At 53.3% G+C, this 19,621-nt stretch overlaps 1 protein-coding gene across 2 annotated transcripts in view; it reads left to right on the top strand.

Annotated features, from left to right (window-relative positions):
- Window positions 1-19,621, top strand: part of TNFAIP8 (TNF alpha induced protein 8) — a 50,516-nt gene that overhangs the window by 9,310 nt on the left and 21,585 nt on the right. The window contains exon 1 of one of the 2 annotated variants that reach the window (XM_058677293.1): window positions 6,697-6,936. The exons of the other annotated variant lie outside the window; for it this stretch is intronic. Within the exon in view, the coding sequence (XP_058533276.1) occupies window positions 6,906-6,936 (31 nt within the window). The 5' untranslated portion in view covers window positions 6,697-6,905. Of the gene's footprint in view, window positions 1-6,696; window positions 6,937-19,621 lie in introns of those variants that run through there. 2 annotated transcript variants of the gene reach the window in all.

Here is a 19,621-nt window from a genome sequence, read left to right as displayed (position 1 = left end):
GGCAGATACACTGTTCTGATGAGCAGTTTGGTAGGCAACGCGTTCTGTTTGCTGGAGTCTGCAAATCTGTGAGTCATTAACCGGTGCCCCTTTCTATAGCCCTTCTTTAAGGAGAGGCTGAGTAACGCAAGTTTTGTAACCTGACCTATTCAAGCGGAAAAACCTCTGACCCATGCCTGCAAAAATAGCCTCCCATCTTCTCCTAAAACCCTGTTTGGACAAGTTCTGCTTCGGTTCGCATTTTTATCACCTGCTGAATTGGTCTGGTGAGTGGCAGCTGCAAGCCACTCTTCACCTGCAAGCCTGTGCTGGCCTTTGTGCTTGCATAAGGGTGACCAGTTGGCTCCTGGCTAAGTTCTCAGATTCAACCCAGGTCTGAAACTGAATGTAAACATAGAGTCATAACAGCTGGAAGTAGGGTAGACCTTCAAGCAGACCTCAGGTAGGAGAATCCGTGGTCCTGATTCTACAAAGGGAGCGCGATGGTCATTTGCTTGGATGTCACATTTGGTTTAGGTGCCTGCATTGGGCTCTGAACTATGCAGATGGGTTGAGGTAGGGTCTGTTCCTCAGCCTGTCTCTGCACGGGGTCCCACCCCGCAGAGCAAGCCCACTGGAGGAGGCTTCTTGCTGGCCTGCTGCCACAGAGCCCTGCTCCTGCATGCTTCCTGGTAATCAGGAGCAGGTGAAGTTGTGGACTCGTCTCACATTCCTGCAGCCCCAACTGCCAGCGAAAACCCTGAGTTTGTCTCACTACCCAGTTGCTTCCATGCTGCAGGGAGCAGAGGTAGCAGCTGGCATGGACGTGTTGGGCCCTGACCGCCCATAGCCTGGGACTTCAGCTTCCTGAAATGTCTCCTGGGTTATGGAACCCCACTCTCTGGGGTCATCGGGAGCTAGAGGTGAGGGTGTGTGTGGCTGGAGGTGGCTTTACACGCTGGTGCGAAAGAGTGTGTCTGTGACCCTGGTCACTGAGGTTGTTGGGAGGCAGAGCAGGGCAGGGCTGTGCTGATCAGAGGGGACTTGATGGCATCCTGGCCTGGCACTGGCATCGACCCTGTCCTGCCACGGTCTACTCCTGGGCACAATCAGGATGGTTGGCCTTTTTGTTTTCACTGTCCTTGGAGCACACATGGTCAGTTGTGAGTGAGATTTCTAGAGGACCAGGATTTTGGGCTCCCAAAACAGGCCATACTCAATGACCTTGGGAAACAGGAGGAGGGGCTCCTGATAATGTTGGGTGCTGCCCTGCAGCTTGATTCTCCTGGTTGTTTACGAATGATTGGCATCCTGTGCTTTTCACAGATGTGTGCACACTAGGGCAGAAAGGCTTAGGGACCTGCCCATTTTCAGAAGACAACCAAGAGAAGGACGAATAGGAAAGAATCCTTCTGATGTAAACGCAACTCGGCCACTGTTGGCCATGCTAATGGGGGTGTTGGCAAACAGTGGGCCCAGGGCTGGCCAGTCCAGGCCGCTGCTCTCTACCCTGCTGCTGGGTGCCAAGTTAAAGTCCTCACCAAACTCTAATGAAAACATCAATAGGAAAAGATCGGTGGTATCATGCAGCTGAGCAAATAGAAACTATTGAGTTTACAGCTTGTTTAGAGCATTGACTATCAGAACTTACCAAGCACGTGGATCATGTTCCACTGCTTTGCCAGGCACTTTAGCAGAAAACTGGATTGGAAAATGGAGCACAGCCAGTAAAACTGCCTTCTGTGGCAATAGCATCATGTGTGGATGCTAGTTCAAGTCCCAGCTGCTCCTCTTCCTATCCAGCTCCCTGTTAAGCACCTGCGAAAGAACTGGAGTATGACCCAGGTGTTTGGGCCCTTGCTGAGCCATGTGGGAGACTTAGGAAGCTCCTGGCTCCTAGCTTTGGAACAGCCCAGCCCTGGTTATTGTGGCCATTTGGGGAAGGCACTAGCAGATGGTGTGTGCGTGTGTGTGTGTGTGTGTGTGTCTTTCCTTCTCTCTCTCAGGTGAATGAATCTTTTTTTTCAAAAAGGCCTTGAATATCAAGAGTTGGATGACTTGATTCTGAGGCAGTGTTCTTAGCTTTGGAACAGCTTGTACTAACACCAAGGCCGGCCCTACATGCTGCAGGAACCTTCCGGGATAGTAGTCTCAGAGGTATTCTGCAAAAAGAAGACTGGAATTTTACATAGTTTGGTATATAAAAAAATGATTGATTTTAATTACTCTGAAGACTTACACACAGAGAGGGATAGATACAGGGATCTTCTCTCCTCTGGATCTTTCCCCAAATGGGCACAATGGCTGAGCTGAGCCAGACCAAAACCAGGAGCCAGGAGCTTCATCCAGTTCTGCCATGTGGGTGCAGGGGCCCAAGCACTTGGATCATGTTCCACTGCTTTGCCAAGCACATTAGCAGAAAACTGGATTGGAAAATGGAGCAACTGGAACTCTATCCACTGGCTATTTGGGATGCTAGCATGACAGACATCAGCTTTATCCACCACACCACAATGCCAACCTCTACATAGTTTAATGGACTGAGAAAGCCTGGATGTAGGGGGCTGGAGGTTTTCTCTGTATTTCCTGAAGTTTAAAGAATATTACTACTGAGTTTGTGACCTTGGGCAAATCATGTAACCTCACTTCTTTAATTACGTATGTGTGAAATGGGTGTCATGACTTAAGGGGACTAATTGGAGTGTCTAAATAAAACCTGTAAAATGCTCAAGGAATTCTTGTTAAATAGTAGGCCATCCTAATTTTGTCAGACCTGATTTTTGAGAGAGTGTCTGCATTTGGTCATCGACTGAAAGCATAACTAGAAATCCTGGGGACCAGGTGGATCCGGGTGGATGGTCATGCTCCCCTCTGGTGTTTGTTCCATCCCCTGCCCTCAGTACCACCTGCCCACACCCAGGGTGTTGCTAAGAACATGAGAAGTCCTGGAGACTTCATTGGAGATAGCTTCCCAGACCACAGCCTGCCAGGGTCTGGTGGTCAGCTCCATCCTCAGGCTTTAGGCCCTTGTGTCCCACCCTAGCCCCAAGGCTCCCCACCTCAACCCAGTCCTCAGCAACGCAGGGCCACTGAGATATGGAGCTCTACCTCCTGAGCGATGGGTGAGCATCCTCTGCTAGTGGATGAAGAACGTCAGGTGTCTCTGGCCTGAGGCAGCTCGGCAGAGGCCCCGATGTTTGAGAGCAAGTGTCCAAGGACGTTGGGTGAGGTGCCAAGCCTGTAGCTCCCAGCATGCGCTCAGAGGACAGGCCTTTCCAACATGCAAGGAGACAACCTGCACCGAGTTGGTGCATGGATGAGATGAAGGCGAGTTTAATTCTGTCATCCAAAAAACTTGGAATGCATGTGCAGTCTTTCATAATAAATGTCTTCTACAAACTTTTTGAAATCACTGTACATTTAAGTGTCAGAAGTCTTTGAGGACCTTCAAAGACACAAATAGTAGAGGAAAAGTTGAGGAAGGCCTCCAAGTCAAAGGGAAGAGAGCCAATTCTGTAAAATGATTCTATTTTATTTGAACGGCAGAGTGACAGGGAGAAGCAGAGGAAAGGAGAGAGAGAGAGAGAGAGAGAGATCTTCCACCTGCTGGCTCACTCCTCAGAGCCACAACAGGTACAGCTGGGTCTCCCTTGTCGGGGCAGGGGCAGAAGCAGTGGGGCCAGCCCATGCTCAGCAAGAGGCTGGATGAGAAGCAGGGACCGAGCCTGTTGCTCAGGTATGGGATGGTGGCTTCACTTGATGTGCCACAGCACTGGTCCCAGAAAGCCATGTTTTATACTAAAGAAACGACTCATCTTTCTGATCTAAATTCTGCCATGGGCAGAGCCAGCCTCCGTCAGGGAATGGAATCACTGGCCAGTTATCCTGAGAGCCTTAGAAAGCAGAGGTTGTACACACACATTCCGTCCAGCCAGGCACTGAGTATGTTGCACAGCCGGGATGTTGGAACATCATTAGAGGGGAGCGAGCGAGTGAAGCCACCATCCCTTCCCTGTTGGCTAGTCTGCTGCTGCTTATTTACACTGAGCTTTCTAGATGCCCCCGCAGCTGTGAGCAAGAGGCCCAAAGCCCAGACCTGTTTTGGTTTGATTATTATTTTGAAAATAATTGCAGTATGACTTAGTGGAGGTTTTTCTTCTGCTCTGTGAGAAAATTCAGTTGAAAGTTAGGGCCAGTAAGCCTTTCTTAGAATCTGGGTGACCTGGAAAGTTGAATTCGTTGAGTGTGCGGTCAAAATGACAGAAATGATACCAGATAATTTTCCAGATAAGCCAGGGCAATTTGCATGTGGCATATGTAAATATTTGATAATGTTTGACTGCTTGAGCAAACCATTAGTAATGTTCACCAGGATTTTAACTCTCCTGTCTGGACACAGAGGGTGAGGGGTGCAATGTTAGGTGGGTGTAGGAATTCAGCATAACATTCCAATGCGGTTTGGTTTGAAATGCCAGTGTTGCTACCTAGTTGCCATTTTCTGTCAGCTGGTCTTGAACTGTTGGTGTGAATTCCAAGGCTATGACCAGGCTAAGGATGTTGAAGAGTTTGCCAAACATGCAAGAATGAACAGGGGTCAGCCAGTTCACAGAGTGGCAAAGTGGGTTAAGCCACGACCTGGGACACCAGCATCCCTTACGGGCACCTGTTAAAGACCCAGGTGCTCCGCATCTGGCCTTTCACTGCTAATGCCCAAGATGGCGCAAGGGCCTGGGACCCTGCCACTCACATCAGATATGAATAGAGCTCTAGGCTCCTGGCTTTCCCATTGTGGTCATTTGGGGAAAGAACCAGCAAACTGAAGATCGATCTCTCTCCTCTCTCTCTCTCCCTCCCCACCTCCCTCTCTGTTCATCTTTCTATAACTCTACCTTTCAAATAAATAATCTTTACCCTCCCCCAATGTAAACAGGTCTCACCTACAATAGATGACAAATCATCATCTTTATTTTTATTGGAAAGGCAGATTTACAGAAAAAGAGAGAAAGATCTTGCATTTAGTGGTTCACTCCCCAAATCGCCACAATAGTGGAAGCTGAGCCAATCTGAAGCCAGGACCAGGAGCTAGCAACCTCCTCCGGGTCTCGCACGCAGTTGCAGGGTCCCACCGATTTAGGCCATCCTCCGCTGCTTTCCCAGGCCACAGGCAGGAAGCTGCATGGGAAATGGTTGGGGCATCTGGGACACAAACCAATGTCCATATGGGATGCCAGAACTGCCAGGTGGAGGATTAACTATTGGGTGATCACACCAGTTTCCCCATGATCATGGTTTTTGTTTGTTTTTGAAAATGAGAGTGCCAGAGAAAGAGAGACAAAGATCTTCTATCCACTGGTTGACTCCCCCAACTAGATACCAAGACTCACATGCCCTATTTGACAGAGTCAATACGCTGACTGTTCACACCTGGTGCTAGAGGAAACCCCAGGGTGCCTGGCAGAAATGTCTCCCGGTGGTGTAGCAATAATTATCTTTGCAGTATTAGGGGTTTCCATTCGTGTTTTTGCTTATTTTCCCTCACAGAAGGTCAAACATCTGAGCAGTGAACAATGCTATTTTTGTCCTCACTTAGCACAAGCGGAAATGCAGGCTCACGGAGGTTCAATAATTCCCTTACAGTCATACCAATCGCAAATGGCACAAGAAAGCTTGATTCAGACTCTTAGAACCCAGGATATTCCCTTCACCAAATCAGCCTTTGCACTTCTTGTTCGTGTGTCCGTCCCTATGAAAAGAGAGACAAAGAGAAAGCACTGAAAACACATTTACAAGAACAGGTAGCCTAAGGGCTAAAGTCCTCGTCTTGCACGCGCCAGGATCTCAGATGGGCGCCGGTTCTAATCCCGGCAGCTCCACTTCCCATCCAGCTCTCTGCTTATGGCCTGGGAAGGCAATCGAAGACGGCCCAAACCCTTGGGAGCCTGCACCTGCGTGGGAGACCCGGAGGAGGTTCCAGGTTCCAGGTTCCTGGCTTCGGATCAGCTCAGCTCTGGCGGTTGTAGCCACTTGGGGACTTTTTTCCAACAGAAGAGCTTTCTCTCTCTCTTCCTCTCTGTATATCTGACTTTCCAATAAAGACAGATAAAGCCAAAAAGAGAAAAGAAAAGAAAAGAAAAGGAACCGAGCTTTTCTCACAATTTCCAAATGCATCTTTCAGACACAGGCTCTGGTGGCCTTTTGCCTACGACTGGAGAGAAAGCTAGGGCACCTAGGCGCTTGTGCCCACTTTCCCAAGGGAAGACCAAGGCCTCAGACTCTTCCTCAACCCCCCTGCCCATGTCCAACGGGAAAGGCAGAGCGAGGGGGGCTGCACTCAGGTGCAGCAGGCACGGGCTGGAGGCTGCCCCTTCTCTGCGCGCGAGGCCCGCCTCCAGCGCTTGGGAGTAAGTGCTAGGCGACGCGGGCCCTCCCACCCACCGCCCACGACACCCACACGAATGCCGCGCAAGCTGACCAGCTCCGCAGCCCGAGCTATCGGGGCTGCGCAGATGACCCAACAGCCGCCCGTGTCTCCCCGAGTGGCGCAGGCCTCCCCCCTACGGTGCGCACGGGGTAGCTGCCTGCCAGCCCCTCTGTTGAGCCCCTCCTGCCCGCCCGCCAGTGCCTGCTTTGCGCCCTCCGCGTTCCCTCCCCGCCCGGACGGCCGCGCCCACCTGCGTGCGCCCCGCGCCAGGTCGCCTCCCTCGCGGCCGCGGGGCGGAGACGCGAGTCGTCACTCGGCAGAACTTTCCCCTGGAAATCCCTGCACCGGCCGTCCCTCCAGCGCCGCAGCCAGCGATTTGGGCGAGTTTCCTTCCTCTTCTGCCTCGTAGTGTTCGGGGCGTCTGGGCTGCAGAGGCCAGTTTGGCACGCGTACCCGAGTACAAATCCCGGGGCAGGTCGGCCCAGCCACTGGCGACCCCAACACGATGCGCTCCGAAGCCGAGGAAGGCAAGGAAGGTAGGGTCGGCTCCTGGGGGCGCCCGTGGGCCGAGGAGCTGGAGCGGACGCCGGGCGGGGACCCCATGCGCCCTAGGGTCCATCCGCGCCCTGCGCCTTCGAGCCCGAGCCCCTCCAGTGAGTGGAGGGCCCGGTAAAGGCAGACTCTCTAGGCAGCCCCTTAGATTGTTCTGGGAACTCAAGAGCTCCCTTTTCTCTCCAGGGAAGCTGAATGCGCTGAGGGCTCAGCCCCTTGTCTTTGTCGGGACCGCCCTAACTTGCGCCCCTGGAGAAGCCTTGGAGGAGGGCATGGGATCGCGTGCAAAAGGGGGACTTAGAAATTGGGGAGGTCGTGCGTTTCCGGCCAAAATGGGAAACTGGGCAAGGAGAAGTGAAAGATTTTTATTTAGGGGTAGTGTGTGTGTGTGTGTGTGTGTGTGTGTGTGTTTCCCCTTAGCGGCCTTTTCTGGACTGAGTTAATCTGGGGGGCTGGGGGTTTCAAGGGCCGTGAAGAGGTGGGGGCGGGGCTGGGTAATTCTGACTGGCCGGGGGACTTGGTTTAGTCCTAACAGAGAACCGAGACGGGGCTGGCGGGGACCCAACCCAAACACGATTACGCGCCGGTGTGAGTTTGGGGAGTTTATCTGCGTGCTTTGTTCCGTGATGCTTTGTGTACACAAAAGTCCTCTTGTGAGGAGCAAGGTTGGGGGACATCAGAGGGTGAGTGAGCCAAAGCGTGATTCTGGTTGTTCTGCAGTAGCTTCCAGGGGAAGCCGTGCACTCTACCACGGGTGGGGGCAAGGCAGGGAGACAGCTGCCTGGAAGGTGGCCTCCTGGGTGCCAGGGACCCCGCCCCAGGAACGGCGTGCCTCTGGGTCTGGCTCCTCTCCCTGGAGGGTGTGAGGGAAGAATGAACTGAGGGCTTGTGGCGCAGACTCAGGCTTGGCCAGGTGATGGGTGGCAGCCAGGGCTACTGTGCAGCTTGGTGGCCACTCGTTCCCTTGCTGGGATCTGTGTGTGCCCATGCTGCCACTGTAATGGCCTGCAGGGGCCAAGTCGCTGAGGGAGTAAGAGCTGGTTGAGGAACACCCAAGAGTGACCGCGTATCTACTGTAACTGGCCTCTTTTCTTCCATGGGAGGGGCTGGGGAAGGGAGAAGGTGGAGGAGCCGTTTCCCAAGCATGTGTCACGTGCTTCTCAAGGCGTGTGCACACCTCCCTGCCCCTCACCCCCATACCTCCCCGCACCTCGGAGAGCAGAGCTTGACCAGCCCTGTTGTGGTCATCTTCCCTCACTTGGTCACCTGCGTTCCGATTGGGCCTGGCTGGTTTTTTTTTTTTTTTAAGATTTATTCATTTTATTACAGCCGGATATACACAGAGGAGGAGAGACAGAAAGGAAGATCTTCCGTCCGATGATTCACTCCCCAAGTGAGCCGCAACGGCCGGTGCACGCCGATCCGATGCCAGGAACCAGGAACCTCTTCCAGGTCTCCCACGCGGGTGCAGGGTCCCAATGCATTGGGCCGTCCTCAACTGCTTTCCCAGGCCACAAGCAGGGAGCTGGATGGGAAGTGGAGCTGCCGGGATTAGAACCGGCGCCCATATGGGATCCCGGGGCTTTCAAGATGAGGACTTTAGCCGCTAGGCCACGCCGCCGGGCCCCCCGGCTGCTTTTTAAGCAGAGACTATAATACTTCTTTCAGAATCGCTAGAGTTTTATATGGATTGCAGTGAGGGTTAAACGTTGAATATTTCTCTTTCTGTCTTCCCCTGCTTCCCAAAGATGTATTTTATTTGTTCAGAAGGTAGAATTATAGAGGAAGAGACCTTCCCTCTGTTGGTTCACTCCGCAAGTGGCTGCAGTGGCTGAGGCTGGGCCAGGCGAAGGTGGCCGCCTGAACCTCCATCTGGGTCTGCCTTGTGGAGCTAGATCAGAAGTGGAGCAACCAGGACGTGAACCGACGCCCATATTGGATGCCTGTCATTGCAGACTGTGGCTGAACTCGCTACGCTGCAACATCAGCCCAGATATTGAATAACTCTTGCAGGAAACTGATCAAGTTCATCACTGGAGGCCGTCAGGGGATGTGTCCTGGGCAGTTCCTACAAAGCTGAGCATCGGCCGTGATCTAGAACTCTCCGTCAGGCGAGCAGCACTGGGCTGTCTGTGAAGTTCTGTTGTGTTACTGAGTCTTCAGACTCCTTTCTCCATCCGCTTCTAGTTCATGGTTGCCGTCCCTGTTAACAGGGTTACACATCCCATTCTGTGACCTCACTATAAGCTTTTCCCCATGGCTGTAAGAAAAGTCTCTGTGGACACTTTGTGCCTCCTTTGCTGTAAGTCATTGTGAACAGTAGTAAAGCTACTCCTCCAGCTACTTTGCAGTTAAATTTGAAGGCAATACCACATCAGTCATCAGAGGCCCCCATGGCTGCATCTGTGCGTGAATGTCGAAGCCCGTGACTGGCGTGTGGTTAAGCCCTCCTGGTAGCTCTGGGAGTGATTGTTGAATGTTTGCCACAGGAGCTGGACCTGGTCCTCAGTCTCTCGCTACTTTCTAGATAACCGGCTTGATTCCACCTGCTCACAAATGAATGGGTGATTGTTCTGACTATTAGAAGGATCACCCAGGATGTGCCGCATGAAAGGTTGAAAAAGCTGGAGCTGTCGAGGACTAAGATGAGTAGGAAAGCCAGGGAAGCACAGGAAGGCGCCCCGGTTGCTAGAAAGGGGAACACTGCCGGGCAGAGGACATGCACAGCTTCCCGGGTTTCTGTGGGGACTCCCGGGGGCTTGGTTGGTGGCCACATCTGCACCCAGCTGCTTCTTTTTGGGAAAGTTACTTCTTTATGCATTAGCCAAAGTGACCGCAGTGGTCAGCCAGGTCTCTTAGGATCTTCCCAGGGCCCAGATCTAGGAATCCAAGGCTCTTTTGCCCATTTCCCACAGCATTGAGTCACAGGCTTCGTGAGGCTGGGAGAACTAGAAGGGTTGAGCCCTGGGTGAGCTCAGCTTCCTCCTTTTTGCCCAGCCCTCGCCAGGCCTGCTCTTGGACGGAGAAAACTGTAGCCACTGGACAGTCCTCTCCACTTCTGGCACCCACACTTGCAGACTGGCCTTGGTCCACCCTCCCGATACCTATGCAGCAGGGCTCGCCAGCCTGTGGGGTGCCAACCCTTCCATGCTGGGCTCCTGCAGTGTCGCCCTGTGTCCCTCCTGCACACAGGTAAGCCCGGCTCCCCACACTGGCGACACTGGCTTCCGTTGCTGTTCCTGCCCCAAACCTCCTTCTCCCTGACCCCCTTTCTTGACCTAAGGTGGTCCCTGTCCTCCTCTCTCAGAGTACCGGCTCTGGCTTCCACCATGCTGGGTGGCATCTCTCCTAGATCTGTTTACTCCCCACAGGGCCTCCAGAAACAACATAGTCAGAGGTGTTCCTTCTGGGATGTGCAACGAGTGAATGAGTGGCCCACCTCTGCTCTGTCAAGCTGGTCCTTGGCTCTTGGTCCAGTTTGAGACTCTCCTTATTCTTTAAACGAACTGATTAAAAAGCCATGCTTGGCCTGCCTGCTACATATTCCCTGTCCGCCCTTATCTCAGTGGAGGCTGGCTTTTTCTCCAGCCTAGCTGATAAATCATATTTCCAGAAATCACTGGTACCCGCCCCCCACCAAGTGCTGGCATCACTAATGGTTCTGTACCCACAGTTTTGTCCTCATGTTTCTTGACTTTCAAAACAGCCAACCATCCAAGCCCCTGCACTTGTCAGTGGGGACCAGATGCTCTCCTGGTTCCAACCTCGCTGACTCCTGGGCTCTCTCTGCACTCCCTGGGTTTTCCTACCCCCCCCCCATATTTGTTTTTTATGTATTTGAAAGGTACAGTTGCAGAGAGGAGGAGAGACAAAAAGAGACTCTTGCATCCTGCGGCAGAGGGAACTTTGGGTTAAAGCTTTGGTAGCAAGAAAGAGTGTTTGACCCGTGTGCGGCTTGTGAGATGGACATGTCTCAGAAATAGGAAGGGAGTTCATATGTGAATCTTGAAAACAGTAATAGCATGTGCCTCTCACGCCATGGATCCCAGCCAGCCAGCCGAGTGTGGCCACGTGTTCACTGCCTTGTTCCCCAGTGTCATTTCCTCTGCTAGGGCCACCCTCTTGTCCTCTTCCACTTGACTGTGAGCTTTTTGGCAGCAAGATGTGTGCCCTCTCATTTTTTTTTTTCTTTCGGTTTTAGTTATTTATTTGAAAGGCAGAGTGACAGAGGAACACAGAGGAAGATCTTCCTTCTGCCGATTGGCTCCCCAAATGGCTGCGGTGGCTGGGACTGGGCCAGGCTGGAGCCAGGAGCTAGGAGCTCTATCCTCCTCTCATGTCTCCCACATGAGTGGCAGGGGCACCATCATCTGTTGGCTTCCCAGGTGCCTTAACGAGGAGCTGGATTGGAAGCCAAGCAGCTGGGGCTTGAACCCAGGCTCCCAAATGAATCCGTCTGTGCTGTGGTACTGGCACCATGTTTTCTCTTGAATCCTCACCGCCAGAGTTTCTCTTAGAGCGGGATGTGATGAAGCATCATGAAGTTCATTCGTTTTTTCATTTACGGTGATGTTATGTGATCGGGTGAGACTCTAAAACACAGCTTAGCAGTTACCGGACTTCATTTTCCAGGCGTTGCGCCTTGCAAATGTGTAGGACACAGCTGTTTAAAGGGTTTTAAATTTTCCACTAATATGCTCCCCAAAGCAGAGGCTGAGCAGGCATATGTCTTTCATTACCCTGGGGCCCACAGCTCACGCTCCCTCACAGACGGGCGCCGCAGAGCGGTGCTGAAGCCAAAACGCACCGCACTCTGCGCTCCGCCTGCACCAGCCCCGGTGCTGACCGTCCTCCTGCCAGACCTTGTGTCCTCTCCTCTCGTCCTTGGGTCATAACTGTCGGTGTTCATGTCCTCGTTACGATGAGAGGTTAAAACTCCACCTGCAGCTGGGAGTCGGGTTGGAACGGAAGCTCCGTGTAGAGCCTGCGCCTTCCACCCTTAACATGGCGCTTGAGTGCCTCCCCAAGCCGCCCTCACGTTGCAGCGTACCGGGATGCCTTCATGCACTGTGTCATTGCGCATGCCTGCACCTGTCTTGAGAAGCAGGGAGAGATGGAGGAGAAAGCGCGTGCTCCAGTTCTCTCTGCCTTCTCCTGTCTGCCTGAACACACACGCAGGAATGCTCACACCCATCTTACTCTGCGGGCTCTAGGAGCTGCCTGGAACCCTGAAGCGCAAGGGACCCAAGTGACTGGAGGATCCTCACCTGCTGTGTCAGCGGCCAGCTTGTGAGAGAACTGCATGGGGGCAGGGTTCGGGTGTGTGCTGCGGCCGCGGGGCTGCTCCCCAGCATCTGTCGAGTCTCGAGCTGCTGTGAAATCTGCACTTGGGTGCAAGTGAGTGGATCTCAGCACAGGTGCCTTCTGCTGGAGCTGCCTGTCACAGCTCCTGATGGAGTATGGATTCTCTGTAGGTTGTGCGGAGGCCTTTGCCCTCTCCACGGTCGCCTTGCTTCCTTTAAAGCTCATGCAGCAGGCGCCTCACCTGTGCTTGATGGAGTGTTTTCTCTATCGCCCTCTATTCCCTAGTGGGTTGATCAGGAGGGTCGTTTTGATCAGTCTCTGCCAGTCAGGTGACTGAGAATGGTTAGCACAGGAAAGCAGTGCACTGCAGGCTGCCTTCCAAGCACGCGTTGCCAGCAGGCAGCCTTCCAGAACCTTCTGGGAGCTCAGCACTGCCCTACCTCCTGGTGTTGGTAACTCCCAGGCAAGCAAAGAGTGGAGACTTCACTAGACGGAAAGGGACTAATGCTTGAATGAGCATCTTTGTAGACAGACACTTGTGCATACTAATGCTTATGGGGCACAGCATGAGCTTTCACACAAACATGCAGTGTGCCATGATCAAATCATGGCAATGGAGCATTTCCATCCCCCGAGCTTCAACCATTTCTTTGTGTTGAGAACATGTGAAATCCCACTGCTAGCTATTTTGAATTACATCAGTACCGTCAGGTAGTAGTGACCATGGTTGTTGTGCTGTGTGGGATAGAAATGCCTGCTCTCTGCATTCTTGAACCCACAACCAGCTCTTCCCTATCCTGTGGCCCCCGGGCCTTTCCTGCCTCTGGTAACCACTATTCTACTCTGTACGGCTGTGAGCTCAGCCTGCTCAGCTTCTGTGTATAGATGAACCAGGCAGTGTTTGTCCTCCAAATTTATCCCTATTGTTGTAAAATATAGGAGCCATCTTTTTCGTGGCTGAGTAACATTCCCTTGTGTTTCTATATCACATTTGCTTCTCCTTCTACCAGTGGACACCCTACTTGGTCATATCTTGGCTGTTGTAACTAGTCAGCATGGGAGAGAACATGTCTCTAACACACACTGGTGTCCTTGCCTTTGGATTGTATTCTAATCGGGGGGTTGTTGGGTCATATGATAGTTCCATCTTTAGTTATTTGAGGTTTTGATTTGCATTTCTCTGATGATGAGTGATGTGAAACATTCCTTCATGCAAGCATGCTTGTTAGCCGTCTTCTTTTTAGGGGAATGCCTGTTCAAGTTACTTGTCCATTTCTGGTTAAATTATTATTGTTGTGATTCTTTCCTGTTGGGTTGTTTGAGTTCCTTCTCTGTTTTGGGTAGCACCCCTGGTCAGATGACTAGTTTGCGAGGCTTTCCTCCCACTCCGTGGGTGGTCGCTTCACTCTGGTGGCGGTCTCCTGTGCTGTGCAGAGCTTCTTGGTGGATAGGATCTCCTGGGTCAGGTGAGCTCTTGGAGTCTTATCCCAGAGAATCTCCAAGTCCTGAAATGACACTCCTATGCTTTCAAAGACCTACTGGCTTTGTAGCTGCCATGGAGGGGAGACGCCCCATTTGCCGTGGTGATGGTGGTTTGTGGGTGTCGTCTTCTGCCTGTCAGGAGCCCCAGTGGTATGGTGGGTGACAACTGCCACACACTGTAGTGTCCTCACCATTGGACCTCACAAGCAGTGGCAGCTTATGTAGCGTCACTCAGTGCTAAGCACTACTGCAGTAGCTTGGTTCCCTGTGGCCACCCTTGGTGCCACGTCGGCTCCTCAACACTGGGCCTGGACGCGGTGTTCCATTCCCGTTTCTGTAGTCCTTAGCTTTGGAGAACAGCGTGTTGGTGGGGCTGCAAGTGGACAGTCTGTTTAGATGTTTCCCGTTTGCTCCTGTGCAGCGGACATCATGGGATAACCTGGCTGTACCTGATACCCCCCCCCCAATCCTGCCAACCGTGTGTCAGTGCCCGACTGTACCCATTGAGCCAGAGCGCCACAGTGGGTGACCAAGGAAGAATGTGGTGGGGCCAGAGAATCTCAGGACTCACTGACTTCATCTCAGAACAGTGTTCTGTGTTGACCATCTAGTTTATCAACATTTTTGTGGCTGTGAGAAGGGTGCTGATAACTTGGAGGATGGATGTTGACCTCTCCTTCTTTAGGGAACTGCTCTTGTAAAGATATGGTCCAAGAGCCTGGTGAGGTAGCCTGGTGCCTAAAATCCTTGCTTTGTATGCCCTGGGATCCGTTATTGGCACTGGTTCATATCCTGGCTGTTCTACTTCCCCATGCAGCTCCCTGCTTGTGGCCTGGGAGAGCAGTCGAGGACGGCCCAAACCCTTGGGAGCCTGCACCTGCTTGGGAGACCTGGAAGAAGCTTTTGGCTCCTTCCTGGCTTCAGATCAGCTTAGCACCAGCCATTGCGGCCACTTGGGGAGTGAACCAACAGATGGGAGATCTTTGTCTCTCCTTATCTCTGTAAATCTGACTTTCAGTAAAAATAAGTAAGTCTTTTTTTTTTTAAAAAGATTTTATTATTATTGGAAAGCCGGATATACAGAGAGGAGGAGAGACAGAGAGGAAGATCTTCCATCCAATGTTTCACTCCCCAAGTGAGCTGCAGTGGGCCGGTGCGCACCGATCCGATGCCGGGAACCAGGAACCTCTTCCGCGTCTCCCACGCGGGTGCAAGGTCCCAAAGCTTTGGGCCGTCCTCGCCTGCTTTCCCAGGCCACAAGCAGGGAGCTGGATGGAAAGTGGAGCTGCCAGGATTAGAACCGGCGCCCATATGGGATCCCGGGGCTTTCAAGGCGAGGACTTTAGCCGCTAGGCCACGCCGGCGGGCCCAAAATAAGTAAGTCTTTAAAAAAAAAATTGAAGATGTGGTACAATCAAGGCATGTGTACCCCTGCTGTGTTCTTTGCTCATCCTCTGTAGTTAACTTTGGAGATTACCAGACAGGACTTTGTGGACTGAGATGTGCCATTTGGGTGGGTCCTGTGAGAGCTGTGGTGTCGCAGGTGGTAGAGCAAGGGCGAGGTGATGAAGCTGCAAGGCCACTTGGATTTGCTCCTTTGAGTGTATCGCTGAGGAGGACTTGGCCGTTGAGGGTGCTGGTTGGGATACGCATGTGCAGCTGGGAGGGGAGGTAGCATTCCGACCTGGGACAGACCACTGCACGTGCAGGCGGTTCTCCTGCATCCCCGCTGCTCTGGACACACTGAGGCCTGCTGTGCTGGGCGAGTCAGAACACCTCTTTCCGCAGGGGCTGCGGGGCTGCAGCCATTGCTCCCTGAGCTACTGTCTGAAAGAGCGGGTGCTCATACCTTGTTCTGAGAATTAGTCAAGGGCCTGGAGTATGTGCCTAGCCAGGAATTGTGCCTGGCTTTGTGCCGAGCAAATTGCTCAGGAGTCTGTGGTGCCTGGGCTGTTCCTGGGGGTGGGCGGTAGCATTTACTGGTGTAGAGGTGGGGGGAAAGTTTGGTGCCATCTGTGGCTCTCAGCAGGAATTTTTCTCTGGCTTTGTAGTGACAAAGAGTTGATTGTGAAAGGAACAAGGAGCCAGGTTGCTCTGCAGAAGGCGGGAGCTGCTCTGCACAGCCCCGTGGGTGAACACAGCAGCCCGAGCGCCTGGAGATCTGCTTGGCCCACCAGCGCTGATGGTGGGGAAGAGATGGAGCCATGCTGGCACTTTCCTTCAGGTGGGCCAGCCATCTGCAGCTGCTGCCAGCTCATGTGGCTCCAGCAGGTGTTTTCATACCATCCACTCGCTGGACAAAGGTGCCTAGGAACACCTGCCGCAGTGTTCATCTTGGACAGCTGGTAATTCTTGCTTCCAGGTAGGGCCACCCTCCCTCACCCGGTGCCACCTTCCCAGGGCCTTGGTAGTTGTAGAATAAATGTTGACCGGGCCAGTACCGCTTTTGCAGGACTTGGGGAAGCAGAGACCCTGTGTGTGCATGTGTGTGTGCACATGTATGTTGCTGTGAGCGCATGCATGTGCGTATCTCCCTGCCCTGGTCTTGAGCATCGTATACAGCTTGGGTGCATTGCCAAGGCTAACGCACTCATCCATGCTGGGGAACTGAGTGGGTGCTGCTCAGAGTGCTGGGGTGTGCCCTGTGACACTGCAGAGAGGGACCGAACCCTGCAGGCTGTGACGGATAGCAGCGACTTTGCAAAGGGCCAGCTGGCATGTAGCAGCTCAGCCTTGTAAGCAGGTAGAGAGGAGAGGGCATGTAGTAGCCAAGCCCCTGCGTTGCTTGGGCCCTGCTGCAGGGGCATGGGAGGACACTGGTGGGCCAGGCTTGGAGGGACTGTGGCCACAGACATGGCCCTGGGTGTCAACAGACTGGTTCTGTGTAGCCTTGGATAACTGCTTAACCTCTCTGGGCTCATTTCTGCATTGGAAAACTGGGAGTATTCATGTGCTGGGAGACCAGTGAGGCGTAGGACAAGATAGAGCTAGGGGTGAGGAGCCCAGGCAGGAGCATGTGGCCCCCACTCCCCTCTGGATGCCCTTTTGGTGAACTCAGAGGGAGAAGCAGAAGAGTGGAGAGGCCTCATTGAGACCGCCTGTCTTTATAGGGGAAAGGGGTGGTGGGGCCCAGGAAATGGGAACTTAGGGTGGGGGGAGCACGGAGGGAAAGGGGCTGCATTCGGGGCATGACAGCCCCGAGGTAGGGTCAGTGTGGTCTGCAAAGAGGGACTGCTTTGCGGGAAGGTCTCCTTGCCTGGCTATGCAGCACCCCTACTCTGATCCCTGTCCCCCTGGCCACAGCTGAGAGCTTATAAACTGACTGCAACTCCCTTCCCTGCCCCACCATCACCAGCTGCTGCCAGCTGAAAATCAGGGTTCCCCACAGCCTCCTCCTTGGGGTCAGTCACCTGCTGGCTTAGTTCACAACATTGAGGGGAAATGCGTGCTGGTTGGTGACAAAGGACATAGCTTAGAGAGAACCAAATGGCAGGAGTGCAGAAGTGGAGCTGCTAAGGAACATGGAAGTTCCTATGCTAGTGGCTGGCTGCTGTGGTGATGGGCGTGAGGTAGGAGTGGGCTGTCAGCACCTGATTAGTTCCAAGGTAGACAGTCGCCTTCCAGAATGCCTCGTCCGTGGGAGCCCCAAGTGAGGTGGCACGAGTTTATTCTGATAAACAGAGGATGCCCCTTGCACAGCCTCCACTCAGGAAATTCCAGGACTGTTAGGAGCTCTGGCCAGGAACCAGCAGACTGAAGCCATGCAAGTTGGCAAAAGATGCTCCCATCACTCAGGAAATTCCAGGGGTGCTAGGAGCTCTGGCTGGCAGCCAGAGGGGTACACAGAGACCAAGTACTGGTCATGTTGTAGCACACACAGCTCAGAAGAGTTCTCCTCTACCCCCTGCCACCTGCTCTTCCTTCCTTCCTGGGACCCAGGCACACACATGTCTCAGAAAACTCTGGATGCTTCCCCTGGGGGCACCCTACCCTTGGCCTTGGAGCTAGATGTCTAAGCTCCGTCTCAGACACGTCAGCTAAGATCTGGGCCACACTGGTAAACCGAGTCAGTCTGGGGAACCCCTGAAGATTCCTGTGACTGCTGCTGGAGTGTGCTAAAGCCAGAAGGAGGTGCTGCTGTGGGATTTCAGAGTCTCCCGGGGAAGGGGTGACGGGGAAGGAGCAGGAGGGTGGGAAGCGGGCCTGCTGCAGAACCCACCAGGGAAGCCGAGGCATGTGGAGAGGCAGGGGGAGGACAAGGAACAGAACCCACGAGCTGAGCAGCAGCAGGGCACCCGAGGGGACAGGCGCTGGGCCTGCGCTCTGCTTTGTCTGATTCCACGGTCGCTGGGACGCGGGTGCTGATCTACAGGTTAAGCAGTGGCCGAGGGACACACACTGACTCTGCGGCCACTCTTCCCAGGCCGAGGAACGCTGCTGCTCTTCCAGCTGCTAAATGAGGCTGTGTTGCCTTGGCTGGTGTTTCTAGTAACTTTCTTACTAGCTCGTAAAACTCATTTCCTGCGCAGGGCTGCTGACCCACTAGGAAGGTGGTGGTGCCAGCCTGGCGGTGGTAAGGGTTGGGGTTCACTAGTAGGTGTCTGAGCAACCCGAGGAGGGTGCAGGAATACAGAGCCCCCCAGCTCTGCCAGAGACCTGGCTTCTGGGGTTTCCCTCATTAGCAAGCCTGTTGGTTCACAGGCTTCCTGAACATTCCAGGCTGAGGGTTTTTGTGGGTAGTCCTGGTTTCAATTATCTCTCTCCCGCAGTCCTGGCTCTACTGTGATGGTCGCACTGATAACCCCAGCAGTGTGGGCATGTCCCTGGGCAGGGCATTCCTGTCCTGGCCACCACTGCTCCTGGCACGCTGTGTGCCACTCTGCACAGCTGGTTGTGGGCATGGAATGGGGAGAGCTGGGCTTGTGGTCCCCCCCAGGGTGCAGTGACTGACCTGTTGGGACACATGCATGGGTTAATCAGGGGAAAGGCAGTGGCCTGGCTGGAGGGCTGCTGGGAAGAGGGTTGTTCTTGCCTTGCGTAACCATCTTCCCTTCCTAAAGAGGGCTCCTAATGTGACATTGTGGTTAAAAGGCCATGATTAAGACATCCATCTGGATGGGACCTCTCTGCATTCTGTCTCTTTAAGATTGTCACATGATCCCTTTTCAAGTGGACTAAAAGTTTTTTTTTTTTTTTTCCAGAAGATTCATCAGAGTTACAGAGAGAGAGAGAAAGAGTGGGGGAGACACAAGAGAAAAGCGATTTTCCATCTGCTGTCCAAATGGCCACAGCAGCCAGGGCTGGGGCAACCCGAGAGCCTGGAGCTCCATGTTGGTCTCCCCCGGGTGGCAGGGTCCCAAGCACTTTAGCCATCTTGCATTGCTTTTCCCAAGTCTTTGGCAGAAAACTGGAGCCGAAATGCAGCGGCCAGGGCTAGAGTCCACACGCATGTGGGAGGTCGGTGCTGTCGCGGTGGCTCAAACCCAGCCGCTGGATGGGCCACGTTGAAAGAAAAAATACATCATTGCTCTTATTGTTGCTTCATTGTTGTTCAGTGCCTGGAGTCACTCTGCAATCTTTGGCGTTTTTGTAGGCGAAGGAGTGGAAAGTCTGGGGTCTGTGGTCCCAAGGGTGGCAGTGGGAGAACTGTCAGACTTGCGCCTGGTGCTGGCTTGTGGCAGAGCCTCCCAGCTGTGCTCTCGGCCCCCAGCGTGGCCTGCTGCCTTCTGCTTTGTTTCTTGCGGCACTTTCTAGTCCTGTTATGCAAAAACAGTAGTCCACCTTGCTTTCATTCTGTCTTTTAGAGATTCGGTTATTGGATTTTTTTTTTTTTTTTTTTTGGTGTTCCATGCTGGTTTTTTATTTGATGAATGACTCAATTGA

The sequence above is a fragment of the Ochotona princeps genome, chromosome 19, assembly GCF_030435755.1.
Source record: "Ochotona princeps isolate mOchPri1 chromosome 19, mOchPri1.hap1, whole genome shotgun sequence".
In the NCBI taxonomy this organism is placed as follows: Eukaryota; Metazoa; Chordata; class Mammalia; order Lagomorpha; family Ochotonidae; genus Ochotona; species Ochotona princeps.
Note: the sequence above shows the minus strand (reverse complement) of the source record. Positions and strands in the feature narration are given on the sequence as shown.